The sequence below is a fragment of the Gasterosteus aculeatus genome, chromosome 2, assembly GCF_964276395.1.
Source record: "Gasterosteus aculeatus chromosome 2, fGasAcu3.hap1.1, whole genome shotgun sequence".
NCBI lineage: Eukaryota > Metazoa > Chordata > Actinopteri > Perciformes > Gasterosteidae > Gasterosteus > Gasterosteus aculeatus.
This window is the reverse complement of record NC_135689.1, coordinates 6,797,028-6,810,857: the sequence shown is the minus strand read 5'-3', so window position 1 is coordinate 6,810,857 and position 13,830 is coordinate 6,797,028. Positions and strand designations below refer to the sequence as shown.

Sequence of the window (13,830 nt, the reverse complement as noted above, 5' to 3'; positions counted from 1 at the left end):
TCCCCTTCGAACACGCCGATCATCTACGTGCAGCCGCCCTACATGAGCTCCCGGGCCCCAACTGGCAAAAAGCCCTTCATCCGCTCTCATTTTAAAAAGATGAAAGCCTTTCAGCCTCTTTCCGGGTTAATGGCTCAGCGCCTTTTCAGTGGGGGGGGGGCACCAACACTGTGATTAAGAAACCATACTACCCGATGTATCATTGGATCTGCTTGCAGTGCTTCGAGAGACGACGCTGCACTGGACGTTATTCCTGCAGGTGCGACACCTCGCCGCCACCGGGGACCGGCGGATGTGGGCCAATCCCAGATTAGATTAGAGGCGCACGGGCCGTCAAACTGCAGCTTTAATCCCCGTCACTTTCATTACCTGGGGGGGCGGAGGGCCCCGATGCGGACATCACAAGCAGATGTCATCGAACGGAAGCCAAAGAGGACACAGGCATTATGGGTAAGACCTTTAAAATGCAACAGAAGTCCTGACTGATGGATATGATCTTGTGCTGGGTGGAGGCCTCTCAGTTGGATGACGCAGAATCAAGATGGGAGGAGGTCAGTCTGAATTGGAGCAGAAGGAGTCGGTTGGAATCCCTTCCAGCTCCATTCAGCTGGAGGAACAACCTCAAACCTCCCAAACTCACGACGATGAAGCGAGACCTCTGGGAGAAGCAGGGAATAAGGACTACGGTTCTAATTTTCATGCAAAACAAGTGAATTCCGGGCTCGGTTCATTAAAACGTTGTTTATACATTAGCGGATTGAAACCAGAACCCTCCTCTCAATAAACATGCATTAAATATGAAGTCATGAAGCAAATGTAATTCCTAAGAATTCCCTTCCCTTTCCCACTTAGAGGGAAACAGATGGGAGAAAATCACAAGTTTTTATGGAGCTGAGCAATAATAATCTAATCAGACCGCTCATATGTTCACATTTCGACAATAATGAAATACTTTATACTTGTTATTAAGATGTTGGCAATGGCAAATAGCCAGAAGAGCTTTGTTTAACCATTAGTTACTCATTCGATAACAAGTAAAAATCCAAAATACCTTCAATAAACAACAAAGATTGTTTATTGAAGGTTGATTAGACAAAACAAGCTGTCATACATAAACGAGGGTTCCAGTTCAATGCACTTTGTATTAATTTAATCATTGTATACATGATTGTGCATACATTTATCATATTATACCAACACGTACCTTCAAACAAAGTTAAATCTACGATATTCTAAGATGATAATACTAGAAATGTGGTGTTATTTTCAGCTACATGATATCACCCAACTTTTTACCCTGCATGCATTTCTGCTCAATATTCATTGGCTGTGAAACATACAGACTTGATATATAATTTACTTCTAATCTCATATTCCCGCGGTTGGTAAGCGAGACATCCCATGCTGTGCATTCCATCGTACCAGAAAACTCCTGGAACGTCACCTTGTCCTCTGACTTTGTGTCTCAAATCCATCCATCCAGTCATTGTCTCACACGCGCTGGAGACACACCAGCAGTGAGCGCCATAGGTCACTGGCCTGTCGGGGCTCTCTGCACGGACACCATGACAAACCCCATCAGCATGAAGGCGTCGCCCCCCCCACTCCCCCGCGCCCCCGTCCAGCTGTTCACATGGGAAGCGAGGGCCATTCAGACCCTTGTTTCTTTCAGCGGAAACAAGGGTCTCTCTGGACAATAGTCACATTCTGCTGAAGGGCCGCTCAGACACAACAAGGAGACGGGAAAACCGCCAAACCTTCACTCAAATTCAGCATTACCACTAAAAAGCATTTATGGTGCTTCAGGAGCGGCAACCCCAAAACACACTAAAGCTTTAAGTAGTCCTGACTTTAAGACTGAAGCACCAAAACCTGCTCACACACAGTATAGTAGAGCTAATGGGCCTCGTGGGATCTCATTTGTAGAACAATAATAACTTTTATAAGCCCATTTTGTTGGTTAGCGTGTTTCGAAAAACAGAAATAGCTTTTTCGAAGCCATTCCACATTTCAACATGCCGTACAGAATAAATTCCATCGCAGATTTCATGCAGCCCCGATTGGACGTGCATATTAGTGCAATTGGACCAATAGGAAGCCCTGAGAAGACGGAGAAGTGGAGAGTCCGAAACAGAAGAGGCTCTTGTAGCTTGGAATATTAGCTCTGTTTTATTTTATTTTCAAATAAAAGTCAAGTTGTGTGCAGAAACTTCTAAGACAAGAGCCGTGATGTAGAGAAACCGTGCGACCTCATCATCTTGGATACTAAGTGGCCATTGGCACATTAGTAATCTCTGTTCCAGGTGATTTAAGCCAAACATGCGGGTTGCAATGTTTAACCCTCTCCTCCAGCAGTATGCGAGTGTGACCTCAAATTAACATGTCAGTGGGGGGAAAAAACGCTCAAACGTTGCGTGTCGCCACTGTTGTGGCGGAGCAAACACAAACACACGAGCTCCTGCGGCCGTGCGATCCTCACAGGCCGCTTTCTCAAAGAACAGATGCGGGGAGCATCGCCGGTTGCAATCCCCGCTCGATCTGCCTCGGCCCTGAGCGGAACCGGTTATTCATCATGTTGGCACGGCTCTGGAAACTGGGAACCGATTTCCTGGTTCACTTGCCTCGTGTGGGAAGCGCCGTGTCATGCTAATCCTCGGTAACTGAAAAGCCTTTATTTTCCCTTCCTTCCAGTCATCCACCTCCAGGGTCGTTGCGCAACACGCCGCGGTGCTGCTTTTAGATTTGGCACAAGCGAAGCGGATTGAAGGCTCTCTGAGAAAACCCAGTTTACAGAAAAACACAGCGTTTACTTTGTCTCTCTTAGCGTCTCTTCTGGTCAATTAAACATCCCGGGGAAGCAGATGCGACACTCTTAACATAAAAAGTGCAAAACGACCTTACAGGAGCATCTTCCAAGCCGGTGAGGCGGGAGGGCGAATTTTCATTCCACACACACACACAGCTCGAGTCAGACGAGAGGCAGCCTCATCGACGCCGCTGTGAGACAAGGAATTAGCAGTAATGCGACTCTTCATCACGCAGCTCGTGGCCTCGCTGCTTAGCATATGAAACGGCCCAAACGGCCTTTCGCTCAGCGCTTCCTCGCATGCGCCTCTCTGCGACCCAGATGGCCATCGTTAAGACGCTGCTGCCAAGTGGGGAAGTCTTTGATTTATTTGGGAGCGGAGATTGTGTCTCCGGGGAGCCCTCGCAAGGTACTTACTCAAAAGCTCTGAATACTTTTGGACAATGTACTCTTTTTATATTACTTTGTACTTCTTCTACACTACATTTCTGAAGTCTGCTTTAGGTACTTTTTGGATCAGGATATTTGATGATCTCATATCAGCAAAGGCATTTGTTGAAGACAAAACCAGGCGTACGATAAAGTTATGTGTAATTGGGGTGGAGGTGGGCAAGAAGCCAATATAATCATGTATCTCCTTTCAATGGAAGCATATTGTAATGTATCTTCTAAAAGGATTTCCCGAAACACAATTACATCTAAATTGACAACACACAAACGGATCCAACTTAAGAAAATAGAAATCTCCATGTTCATTTGTCAGGTATTTAGTTTTACACTGTTAGTCAGACAAATTGAGAGTTTAATGTTTCACTTTATTTTGAAAGATTAGTCGCAGTTTATTTTTGAACTGCACCCCTTTGGCGCACAATACATACAGTAAAATCTCTTTATCCATTGCCATCGTTTATTCTGGTTGGATTATATTGTTCTCATGTTAACTGTCAAGTGGATCCCTATAAATAAGAAACCGATGGCAGCGATGCAAAATGCACCAGCAGACCGGACTCTGATGTCTCTGCCCATGTGACGCCTCATACGGCTGCATTGCTCATCCTCATGCCCACTGTGAACGACTGACTCACAAACCTGACTCGCGGTCCAACATTTGATACTAATAAGAAACCAAAGATATGATGTGACCCGATGTATGTATCGTGTTACAATTACATCGAGACGGACGTCCAACAAGCGGCATGTGATAGAAGACACATGGGCAAAGACAGCGCACGCGATGTCCGGGACTAACCCTTTGAACGAACCCGCACACAAATACCACAAAACGGTAACAAAGTCCGGTACGCAAATAAATGGTGGCGTTCATCAATTAAAAAGGACAACGTTAGTATTCAGAGTGTCGCGCGCTTACCTAAAGCGGGGTGAATCTTTAACACATTCTTCAAAATCCACCGTCATTTTGGGCCGGAGAGTGAACTTTTAACGCGGTTAAAATAGGGATTTCATGTCCCGGGAGAAGAGTAAACGTCTAGAGGGATGTGAGTATCCGAGAAAGAGGGGGGATCCCGCTCCGGCAGTGGTTCAGTCCCTCGCTTAGTTCTGCTCTGAGGGTCCGGAGCTGCCTCACTCACCACTGGACCCTGTGCTGCCTTCGCGTACTCCTGCTAACCTCGGATTTGTGAAACGCGACGTGTTACGTGGAAATCAGAGCCGTCGACTCGTCATCTTTTTTAAGAAGTGTTATTCCGGTGTTATACACAAGTACAATTTTGAGGTACTTGTACTTTACACGGTGATATTTCAATCCACGGAATTGCAGAGTGAACTATTGTTGATAGAAGTACTCAGTAACCTAGTAAAAGATACCACAATGTAGAAATAAAGTCTAATTGAAAAAGACATGCTTGATTTGAATACTGAACACCTAGAATATAGTTACTAATTCGGTGGACTTGTCCATACCAGAATTATATATCTTATGTTACTACGGCATGATTATTGGTTCATTCACTTAAGTGCATCACCTGAAAAATGGGGCTAATTTGAAATATATTTGACATACAGCTGGAGAGATTTTTTTTTTACCTTATCCCATAATAAGACATTTTAATTTGGTTTTGAGTCCTTGGCAGGTAAATGTTTTAAGGCCAAAATGGAAATATAATCAAGTGACAGTTAAAAGACATACAGTCCGAATTGTAGCATAACATGTAAGTTTTCAAGTAACTAGAAGTATCTAGAAATTATTCTCAAGCTAAGTTCTAAAGAAAATGCTCTGAGTCCATTTCCACCTCTGATTCGTTTTCAAACCCCTGCAGTGTCGTTTTGCACTAAACTCGAGAAACGTTACGATTCCCTAAAGCACTTGAAAGCAACACGTGCCCCGCCCCCCGCCCCCCCCCTCCCCCCATGCATGAGAATGAGCGCTGACGTCACGTCCCATTTAATTTGATTTAATACACTATGTGTAATAATCACATGTATGTAGCCTAAATTATATTTCCTGTTCGGATTCATTAATTTTTCATTGTAACATTGAAACAGAAAAAAATAAAAGTTCTCACTCTCATTGCCCTTGTTCTCCACATTTTCAACGAAGAGACTAAACAATTCTTAATTGTTCAGGTATGTACTCATTTGAGAAGTGTGCTGACGTTCAAAGAAGCGACTATACAAACGTGCACGGGGGCTTTGCTTTGTTTTCTTTATTGAGGGAATCCAAACAGTCAAATTCACCCCTCTCATTTGTTTCTTGCACCTTTGAAACAGTTAGATTTTTCTTCCATTTCAGATCACTCTATTTTACCGTTAATAAAGAGCGGGTAAAATCAATTCAATGTAAAAGCATGGTTTTGAAACAGACTGCTTGATTCTTAAACACCCTAAAGAAACCCGCCAAAGGATTACAGCTCAACTTTCCAATGCCGCTGTTAAATGAGGCTCTCAACTGCATCGATTTCCTACAGCGGGGCTATTATTAATTCACAGGAAATGGGAAAGCTTGGAGGAAGAGCTCCTGCTTGGAATTTCAGGTTTTCATTGTTCCTTCCGATCCCGGCTCAAGAAAAGGCTGCGGCTCAGGCCAAGAATGCAGATGATGTCATCCACTCCCAGCAGGCAGCAGAGGTGTCTGACACAACTCCACCTCAGAGGGAAAATACCGACTCCATCGGCTGTTGGAGTGGTCTGTTGAGTTGAAACGGCAGCGCCGAGGCTCAGGGGATGTCGTTGTCAGTTGGTTGGTCAACCTCTAATGGACCTAATGGACGGATTGCCGTGAAGTGTTACAGAGACATTCAGGGTTCCCCGATGTCCCCTACTGATGATGTTAGGGGGGGTTTCATCAGGTCACAATGTTGTTTAATGTCTCGTCGGCATCAGCTGTAGGCCTACTTTGTGTCCAGTGCCATGCAAATGTTAGCATGACAACACTCAGCATTGCCGCTGCGAGCACGCAATTACCTTGAGATTATAAGCCATACAATGACCATGACTATTACTAGTTATATACAAGAAGCCTACAGTAGTAGGGGCCGTTTAGGACTTAACCATTGAGACTTTCACTACTGAGACACTCTTACACGTACTAATGAAACACTCTTACGTTCAATTTGGAAATGTGTTCACACACACTGAGACACTTACATATACATACACGCTATGTAAACCTGTGCACGCGCATATATAAAACATGATACATACTCATATGAAACACTTAGACTGTCTCAATAGCCCCAAACGGCTCCTCGTATCCTCATCCTCCCCTCCTTCCTCGCTGTTTGAAGGTGTGGAGTCAGCAGTTGGCTGATTTGAAAGTGCACACTGCTGCAAAAACTTCAGAGCAGACTTTGTAATATGCATATAATCTATAATGGTCTCGATTCCCTGCAGCACCACATGATCAAAGGTACATTCATGTTTCCATTTAGTTGTAATTACTTCGGTCATCCTAGAACTTTGAATCTATTCTATCTATCCATTGCCAGATCAGTTTAAAAAAAAAACTTTTGGTTTCTTAAGTACTTTCATGACTATTGACGTTCTCATCAGCCTCAACTGCACATTGTGTTAAGTGTTAGTGAGTTAATGTTGGCAAGCTAACACGCTGGACTAAAATAGCAAACATGGTACACCTACACCTAGCTAGCTCTTTACCTTTGCTACCAGTCGTTATGCTAAGCTAAACTAGCCTGCTATGATAGCGTGGTGTCATCTTACTCATCTAAATAGTAGCAAGAAAGCGCCCATTTAGAATTTGGGACTGAGTGGTTTTGGGGGCAGATTCTGAGTCAAGATGATGATGATGATGATAATGAACATAATCAGGTCCTTGACAGCCAGATGATTTACAGACCGCCTAGCTATCCCAGCAGACTGTTCACCTGCTGCTTTTGTTTTCGGTGTGGCTTCTAACAGGACCAGAGATGAGGCTGGCGCTTCCTTTGTGCAGGAAAAATGAGTGGAAATGAAGCTGTGTCGACCCCCATTTCTGCCTCCCTCTCATGGAAAACAACAAGCACCGCTGCTGCAGTGTGGAATCACTGCGAGAGATGTGTGGGTCTCTGGGAGGATGACCTACTTTTGTTCCCCTCTTTGGGCTGCGAGTCGCACTGCTGAGCTACACAGCTTGTAATGTTATCCCTTCTGACTGCAGGTGCAATGCTGCACAAGACGCTCCCAATGAGCCGTGTGGAGATGCTGCGGGAACGTTCTGTATTATGTATGTCTGCCAAGCACCGACCTACTAAAACATTTACTCCTATGTCAGTTTCAAATCAATTTTAATCTTGTCATTGGACTGCTGTACTCACACTTGTGGCAACATGCATGCATTAACTAGGTGTACTTAGAAGGAGGATATTAGCATTGAGAAAGTAGATACCGTTCTCCTGCAAGGCACATGTGAAGCTACCATCAGCAGCTGGTCATTACAAAGATAGGAAGCCGAGCTAGCCGGGCTCTGAAGGCATCAAAATGAGTGAATTGAAACGTCATGTCTGTACAAAAATGTATTTGTAAAAACAATAATATGCCATTTGATTGGGGGGGGGGGGGGGGGGGGGTTATGTGCTTTTTGGGAAACATTTTTTTTGCAGAGACCAATTGTCAGTGGGGAGTGCCAGCCAAAAGAAAATTACAAAACCTGTAAAAATTGTTGTCGGTCCACTTTAAATTCTTGTTGGAGGACTTCCAACTTTTTATATTGACTAAACTAAGATTTTTGTGAGCTTTGGAGTAGTAGTCAATTGTGGTTCCCAATGTGGGGTCGGGAACCCAACAGAGATGACGAACTACATTGGCAAGCATAAAAAAGAAAGTCTGCCTCGCTGAATCTTTTCCCCTTTAATCTTTATGTAATTATACCTCTAAAATGTTCAAATAAAACAAGGGTTTTGGTGGAACTACTCATAACCATTAAATATGCAATCAGTGGGATCCAAAGGAGACAAAGCTTCTGTCCAAAGCAGAAACGTTGGGGACCACTGAACGAAAGGAAGGTGATATAAATATTAATTTAAATAAATGACATTGTCTTTCTGTATACTGGGTCACATTCAGAATCCCATGACGCGTGACCTGCCTGACTTTGAACCCCCTTTCACCAGGGGGGTGTTTGCAGTCGCGCTAACAACCCTGCTGACTTATTTAGCAGCCCTGCCTATGTACATTTGTCAGTGGAGTTAATGTCTCTCAGCCAAAGTGCCTCTTTGCCTCTGAGGCGCTGCGCATCGCTCCTTGGGGGGCGTTACAACTTCTAGCAGTGGTCCAACTGCATCAGCAAAATAACTTGGTGGAAGTGGAGGAGGTCCATGTTTTGATGGTTCTCTAAAAAAGTAGATGATCTTGCATAAATGCAGAACCCGTTGCCACTCGAGTTCTACTTTACGCAAGGAAACCAAGGAAAGGAATTGAGCAGTCTGATGCATTTCATAAATAATGTCAATGTAGCCAGCATTTGGTTAGCTTAGCATAAATAATGAAAGAAGGGGGAAACAGGTAGCCTGGAAAGACCTTGTATGTGCACTCTGTGACGGTGTAATTCGTAACGGAAACTGTTAAATAGTTAAATTAAGGTTGAGAAATTAAAAGTAACTTTTGGACATTCGGGCTGCTTGTTTTTCCCCGTATGCTTCGGGCTAAACTGTGCACTGAGCGTCCTGACTTCAGCCTCACATGTTGCGTGGAGACATGAGAGCGCTGTTACTCTTCTCAGCGTGTTCCTCCACAAGTCAAACTATTCATTTGGTTCTTGCCTGGTTTTAAATACAATAGGTGAAGAAAAGAAACAGTAATTCACTTCTGTGGGAGAATCAATGCAAAACCAGTTCTGTATTTGTGAACCTCTCATTAAAACAATAAAGGGTCACATAGTGTATAAATCTTTGCAAACAAACTTTACTAACAAACAGACTCTCTGGAGGAGCAATTTCACTCAAGGTTTTGACCTTGGCTTTTATGTGTTAATCGTGTTAGGCTAAGCCTAATTGCTTAAGGGAATAACCGGCTACACAGCGTTGAAGGCCCAGCTCCTCATCCACTCCGCAGAATGTTGTTCCTGTCAGCGATTCCTGTGCGAGAAACTGGGTAACAGCGTCCCCCTAAAGTGTGGACACGGGTGAACGCTGCGTCAAAGCGAGACAGCAACAAAGGGAAAGTAGGAGCGCTAGGAGACATTAAGCAGTTTAGAAAGTTTGTCTAGTGTGATATAAACCAACAAACAAGGAACCGAGTGCTTTCTTGTGTGCACTTGTTGCTAAACACCTTGGAGTGTCGCTGCTTGGACAGTTTTGTTCATTTTAACAATTGTGTTCAGCATGTCTGACCGACAAAGGTGAACATTTATTTTTACCGTGCCCACTGTTTTTCTAAGGGAAAATTAGGGCATGATGAGCTGCAGGCTTTTTAAGTACCCGCCCACTTAATCATACAACACCCTGATAATAACCCACACGTACACAAAGGCAAACATTGATAAATATGAGTAATTTTACTAAACTGTAAAACCAGGGAGGTTTTTTTGGTGGAAGCATTTATTGTCGTCACATTTATATTTTTTATTTCATCTGTTTCAAACTGGTTCTTATTTTCGGGCGCCTGATCCAACAGACAATTGATTTTGGAAAATAAAGGAGGGATTTTTATATCAGATTATCCGAAAAAAACAGACCTGGGAGCGTCCGACTGCGACAGTCTCCTCGCTCTTTCGGATACGGCTGAAGAAGAACATGAGAGATGAGACTACGGTCGGTGTTGCTAGGCGATGGCTCAGAGCTTCTGAAGGAGGAAGGACGAGGAAATCCAGCAGAAGAGCGGAGGAGTCTCAGAAAACCAAGTTGCGTCACACTCACTTTAAGTGAAAATGAACACTGACCAAGTCATTCGCTCTCTGTTGATGGATTAACTCAAAAAGATAGACATATTAAGATATTCATCGATCTGTATCTTGAAGATGCCTAAATGGATTGTTGGAAAATACATTCTTATTCAAGTGCCATGATGATGACATTTCTAAAAAGCTTCCCTAAAGCCTCAGCTGTAATTAGTGCGTTGTGCCTGTTGATATTGGCCCGCAAGAATGCTTCACTGAGATTGTTAACATGTCGAATACCTACTTAACATCAAAATGTTGCATTAGAAAGTATTGTCGATGGCAGAAGACATACAGGACACACTGCACTTTAGTTTGGCTTAATCGCCATCCTGATGAAACTATAGTGCCAATTTCAGTAATGTTCACCAAAAATCAAAATTTATTTAAATATACATTTATTTACAAAAAATGTATGTTTAAATTTTCGACGCGTTAACAAGATTTCCCTCTTCAGTAACTAAAGCGCTGAGTGCTCCAGAACAGGTCGGCCCTCCTCACATTACTCAGAGAACGAACCGATTGCTGGTTTTGGTACTTTCATGGGGTTTATTGACAGTAAGAAAAGTATAGAACAATGTCAGCCTCATATTGTTAACAAAAACAAAATAAAAACATTCAACTAAAGACAATTTTTAGATAAATAAACAATAACTTCTTCCTCTGTTCAGGTTCATGTTTATAACCCAATGCTGCCCCCATGTGGTCATTTAGGGAGAAGTAATAAGACACACAATCCAACAACTCCTCTTGGTGTCGGGAGATCAAGTAGCACGCTTCCTACTCTTTCTTCTTTTTATCTCTTTAAAAAACACAAAAGGGACCAAGTGTGAAATAATTCAAACATTCATACAAAATAGAAGTGAACAAACGGTTGTTAACTCACTGAAAGCAGCACTGCTGCCTCCACTGTGGCGAAGTTGAGCTCCTCCTTCTGTTGTTCCTGCAGGCTCTGCCGCCCGCAACAGGTGTCGAGGTACATGCTAGGAACAAGAACAACAAACAGATGCCCTCAAATGATAAACAAAGCGCTGCATCTATTTGAAAAATATGCGTCACTTGCAGCCACCCGAAGCGAGCCCTCTACCGCCCCCAAAAAATCCATAGATCTCAGAAGACGATAGAAGATTCTCAAAGGGGAAGTGAAGGAAAGCGTACGTGGGCCCTCAAAAAGCATGAATGTCTACTGTGCATAAGCCGAAGCAGAAGCCCACACAGGACCCAGGAGGGCATAGACGCTCGTTTCAGACAGTGACCACAGACACCAGCAGCAAGAGATGATGCACATGTGACGGTTGGCCGACCCGGGGTTAAATGCCACGACGCTCCCGTGCCGAGAGGGGATCTCTGGACTCCGATAACTGCTAGGTAACCTTTCCTTTGCCCTAGTTTGTGGCACACTTGAGGTCCCCTAAATGAATAACGCACACGGGGAAAGTTGCCAGCATACATCATGTTTTGAGGTTTGCCATTTTCTCTGTTTTGAACATCTTGATGCTATCTTGATGAAGAAATATTCAATTTTCTGCAGCCTATAGAGGACATGGGAATCCCTTTAAAATATTTGTTATCTTTCATCAACTTGGAAAATACCTCCAGAACAAAGACCTAACTGTTTACTAAAGAGACGCATTGAAGTGTATAAACTAAAGTTACTCTCTCTGTTTGATGTAGAACTGACCCAGGAGCTGCGGGGCCGCGGAGGAGGATCGGCGCCGGCTGTGCTCTGGAGCCTCTGACTGTGTCGTCGATCGGCGGAGCTGCTGGGACGATGTGAAGAGGAGGGCCGAAGGCGAGTGCTAGTGGACGCAGATTCATCTACTTCAGCTAGGAGGTCCGTTAGCTCCCCGTCACTGATCTCGCCCTCCACCGTGAGCTCGTCTGACAAAATATGCATTTAAATAATATGTTTTTCTGCATGTTACAGTCTAATTTGTATCATCATTGGAAGCTATTTAAACCCGTCCCTATGATGTGGATGTATCAGCTTCACCAATAGCCTTGATAATAGACATTTACATTTTTCTTTCCTTGTTCAATGTTATATTCATGTTATAACAGAGGTGATTTTGGATGACGTGTGTATAGATGGTGCCAGATACCCTCATAGTGAACGACAAAGCTTTACCCGCATGCTGGGGAGTGACTGCACACTGAGCACAAATCCAGTCACCTCCAGGGCCGCTGTCTGATGATGGAGTCAAGCAGTCCGTATGATAGCTGGAACAACAAGCACAAACACAGCTCTGGGATGAAGGACTGTAGATTAATATTTCCAGCAACTCTACCGGGGATGGGTTAAAATATACGTGTGAATGCCCTGCAAATGGAAAGAGCATAAAACTGCAGTATCGTACCCTGAATCACAGCGCGTGCACACAAGCAGTCGGTGCCTGCGGTCGCCGCGTCCACATTCCTCGCAGATAACAGTGTTGTTTCCCTCTTCTTCTTCTTCTTCTTCGTCATAATCGTCTTCCCTTTTATTCGTCTTAACTTTAATCTGCAGCAACACAGCAAACAGTTCAGCCACAAAACACAGGCCACATATTCCGGCACGTTTCCAAAATACTGCCAGTAATCACCTTCTTGCGGACGGTCCCTCCGGGACGCCGTCTCTGCTGGATGGAATCAAAAGTGGTCCGATCCACAGGACACGTGTTAGCTGTCTGAGATTAAGGACAACAACACTTCTCAAGTTGAACAATAATAACAAATCTTGATGTTGATTTAGTTCAGACGAAGTGGTGTTTTACAATTAGATTCACAGTACAGAGAAAACGAAAATGTGATGCACTAAAGTGAAGTATAATGCAAATAGAGTGTATAATAGTGTTAGGACTTTGTATTTATCGTATAGTCTAAAGCAAATATTCCCGTTTGAGAGGCAGAGTTAATCAATTAATCATTAAACTAATCTAAAATAGCTTTTGACAGTTTTGAACTATGATATCAGCAGCGTTATTTGTCTCAATATATAAATGTAATCTATGACACTAGTACAAGTTAGTGTGGTAAATACGAGCTTTACTCTGCAGGACAGGAGTGTGTGTTTACCTGGGACCACTGCAGTATACATTCAAGGCAAAATACATGCTGGCACTTCTCCAGAGAGGCAACTACTTGCTTCTCAAATGGACTCAGACAGATGTAACATTTATCTGCATCTTCGCCACATACTGCGTCTGACACGGTGGATTTATACATCTTCTAAATGCGGCGAGGATAATGACTGTTTACAGACGGTGTTTACACGTTGTCTAAACGTTACACTGCTGTCGATTAACGTTAATTGTTTAACGTCACATTAACAATAGCCAAACTAGCTAACGTTAGCTTCGCTTGATCAGCGGCTAGCAGGACAAGATCGCGCAGCCTTTTTCACCGCATCTTCCGCTCTGCTCAATCCACTTCCGGTTTACTTTTGCCAAAATAAAACTCCGAATTTACTGTTGTAACCATAGATATGTAAAGGCAACATTGAAGTGACGGGCCCAAAGAGCCCAAACCATGCCACAGCGTAGTGTCATGAATTGTGTTAAGTAACTTGAAAGAAGTGTATCTGAAATGTCACTACGAATTACCCAGACTAGAACCTAATGCTGTTTAACCAAGCAAAAGGACTGTGTCATTTTAGAAAGCCTGGATAAGGATCTTATGCGCACAACATATCGGTTTGTTGGGAAAAGACCGTTCAGAC

General features: G+C 43.5%; 2 protein-coding genes across 10 annotated transcripts in view; both read right to left on the bottom strand.

Annotated features, from left to right (window-relative positions):
* Nucleotides 1-4,399, bottom strand: part of acap3a (ArfGAP with coiled-coil, ankyrin repeat and PH domains 3a) — a 49,448-nt gene extending 45,049 nt beyond the window's left edge. For all 6 annotated transcript variants that reach the window (XM_040192419.2, XM_040192420.2, XM_040192422.2 and 3 more), the window contains exon 1: nt 4,176-4,399. In XM_040192419.2, coding sequence (XP_040048353.1) covers nt 4,176-4,222 — 47 coding nt within the window. In that variant the 5' untranslated portion in view covers nt 4,223-4,399. The remainder of the gene's footprint in view (nt 1-4,175) is intronic.
* A 6,263-nt stretch (nt 4,400-10,662) lies between these two features.
* Nucleotides 10,663-13,550, bottom strand: LOC120828814 (PHD and RING finger domain-containing protein 1). 4 transcript variants are annotated; one of them, XM_040192427.2, is made up of 7 exons: nt 13,188-13,550; nt 12,716-12,799; nt 12,491-12,633; nt 12,262-12,353; nt 11,815-12,014; nt 11,020-11,116; nt 10,663-10,935 (listed from the first exon to the last, which is right to left on the bottom strand). In XM_040192427.2, the coding sequence occupies exons 1-7, from the start codon at nt 13,335-13,337 to the stop codon at nt 10,898-10,900; spliced, it is 804 nt and encodes a 267-aa protein (XP_040048361.2). In that variant the 5' UTR covers nt 13,338-13,550; the 3' UTR covers nt 10,663-10,897. The 4 variants fall into 4 exon arrangements, with proteins under 4 accessions (XP_040048361.2, XP_077945349.1, XP_040048362.2 ...); XM_078089223.1 differs by having other exon boundaries at nt 11,815-11,932; nt 13,188-13,544; XM_040192428.2 differs by having other exon boundaries at nt 12,716-12,751; nt 13,188-13,533.
* Between the last annotated feature and the right edge of the window lie 280 nt (nt 13,551-13,830).

Excerpts from the sequence above, each read along its gene's own strand:
- LOC120828814 (XM_040192427.2), bottom strand. The coding sequence starts at position 13,337 with ATGTATAAATCCACCGTGTCAGACGCAGTATGTGGCGAAGATGCAGAT. Across the intron at positions 12,800-13,187 it reads GTATACTGCAGTGGTCCCAG|ACAGCTAACACGTGTCCTGT; the intron begins GTAAACACACAC and ends CCTTAATCTCAG. Across the intron at positions 10,936-11,019 it reads AGGCAGCAGTGCTGCTTTCA|AGATAAAAAGAAGAAAGAGT; the intron begins GTGAGTTAACAA and ends TGTTTTTTAAAG.